The sequence below is a fragment of the Penaeus monodon genome, chromosome 33 (genome assembly GCF_015228065.2).
Source record: "Penaeus monodon isolate SGIC_2016 chromosome 33, NSTDA_Pmon_1, whole genome shotgun sequence".
NCBI classification, from domain to species: domain Eukaryota; kingdom Metazoa; phylum Arthropoda; class Malacostraca; order Decapoda; family Penaeidae; genus Penaeus; species Penaeus monodon.
In genome coordinates, this window is record NC_051418.1 from 16768783 (window position 1) to 16770252 (window position 1470).

Consider the following 1470-nt stretch of genomic DNA (forward strand, 5'->3'; position numbering starts at 1 on the left):
AAAAGACACAATCCCATGCAGTGACATACCCTGGTTCCTAGTTTCTTGTGAGGAATTGGGGGGTGATCCCCGACAGAGCGGTTGCAGGATCAAGATAGAGCAACGGCCCTGATGCAATATCGCCAGCTTCTCCATCTTCTCCACCTCCAAGCAACACCTCTTCTCCTCCAGTGACATCTGATTCAGCTGAGGAGAGGAAGGTTCCTGTGCCTCCAGGGGCTGTCAAACTGAGGATTGTTTCTTGGTGTCCTGAACGAGCTGCTAAAAAAGCTGCATTGGGAGCCTGAGGAGTTTCCGTAAGAAAGGATGGCGTGTTTTGCGTTGTCGTTAACTCAGATAAAAACGTTCCAGTTGGGAGTGTGTGTCCTGAAGGTTCAGCCTCGTACGCATCCCCTGCAACTGTTGATCTTGCTGCCCTCACTAAAAATGAACCAATGGGGTTGGACATCTTTACCTGAAAATGAAACTTGCTAAGTACAATTTTCTTCTTTACTAAAAGTTACAATATAAATTCATCTTCTGAAAACAAATATTAATAATTTACCTAAACACTGATCACTATTAGCTATGAATGAATTTTCTTTAAGATTTTCCTTTTTGTTCAGGTTTGTACTTTTCAAACAATTCTTCATATTTTATATCTGTGTATTTCTATATTGCTTTCAAATAGTATCTTTATATATCAACATTGCAATAAAATTTAGCTGCATATTATGAAATGTCGAAATTTTGAACCAAAGATATAGAGTATCATTGCATAATGAAGAGACAGAAATTAATCATGAATTAAATCTATTCACAAGTACCTTTCAAGCAGGGTTTGTGCTTTTAATTCATTTTTACAGAGCTATCTTATCTATGAGATTCATTTGCTTTCAATTCAATTACAGTTATATCTACACCACCCTGAACCTTAGAGAACAAGAGATCAAATAATAGAATAGAAATTATTATAGAAATTAATCAAGGTCAAGATTTTTAATTCTAATGATATTTGCACATGATTAGTAGTACCAGAATGAATTACAGTTAATATTACCATCTGCAAATGAGAAAATTTTTGAATAAGTGAAAAAGCAAATTGCATTTGCATGGGTACACTGTCTTAGTTTGTGCATGTTTATAAAGGAAATGATAGATATAAAGTAGAAATCTCTATGACCAACTAATGATATTTTAGATGAAATGGAATTGTTTAGCAGAATAAGGATTAAGCCCTTTTATTTTCTTTGCTTATCTTTGGCCTTTTATATTTCTTCTAGTGCATAATATAGTGGCTAGTGCTTTAATTACTGGTTTTGTTCAAGTTCAAGGCCTTTCATTTGCTGTAGGATTGTAGTTTACACTAAAATTTGAATATTTCTTATCCTAGGCTATAATACACCCAAGGAATAAAGAATGTTTATTGATGTAGAAGAGAATAAATATATATGTTTTAAATTCATTTTAAATCTTGTGTTGACATTTCTC

General features: G+C 34.1%; 1 protein-coding gene across 1 annotated transcript in view; it reads right to left on the bottom strand.

Moving 5' to 3' along the window:
- The window catches only part of LOC119594276, a gene marked incomplete in the record, with an annotated part of 23791 nt that overhangs the window by 21661 nt on the left and 660 nt on the right, over positions 1 to 1470 (bottom strand). Inside the window, 1 exon segment of the mRNA XM_037943340.1 lies at positions 79 to 454. Within this exon segment, the coding sequence (XP_037799268.1) occupies positions 79 to 448 (370 nt within the window).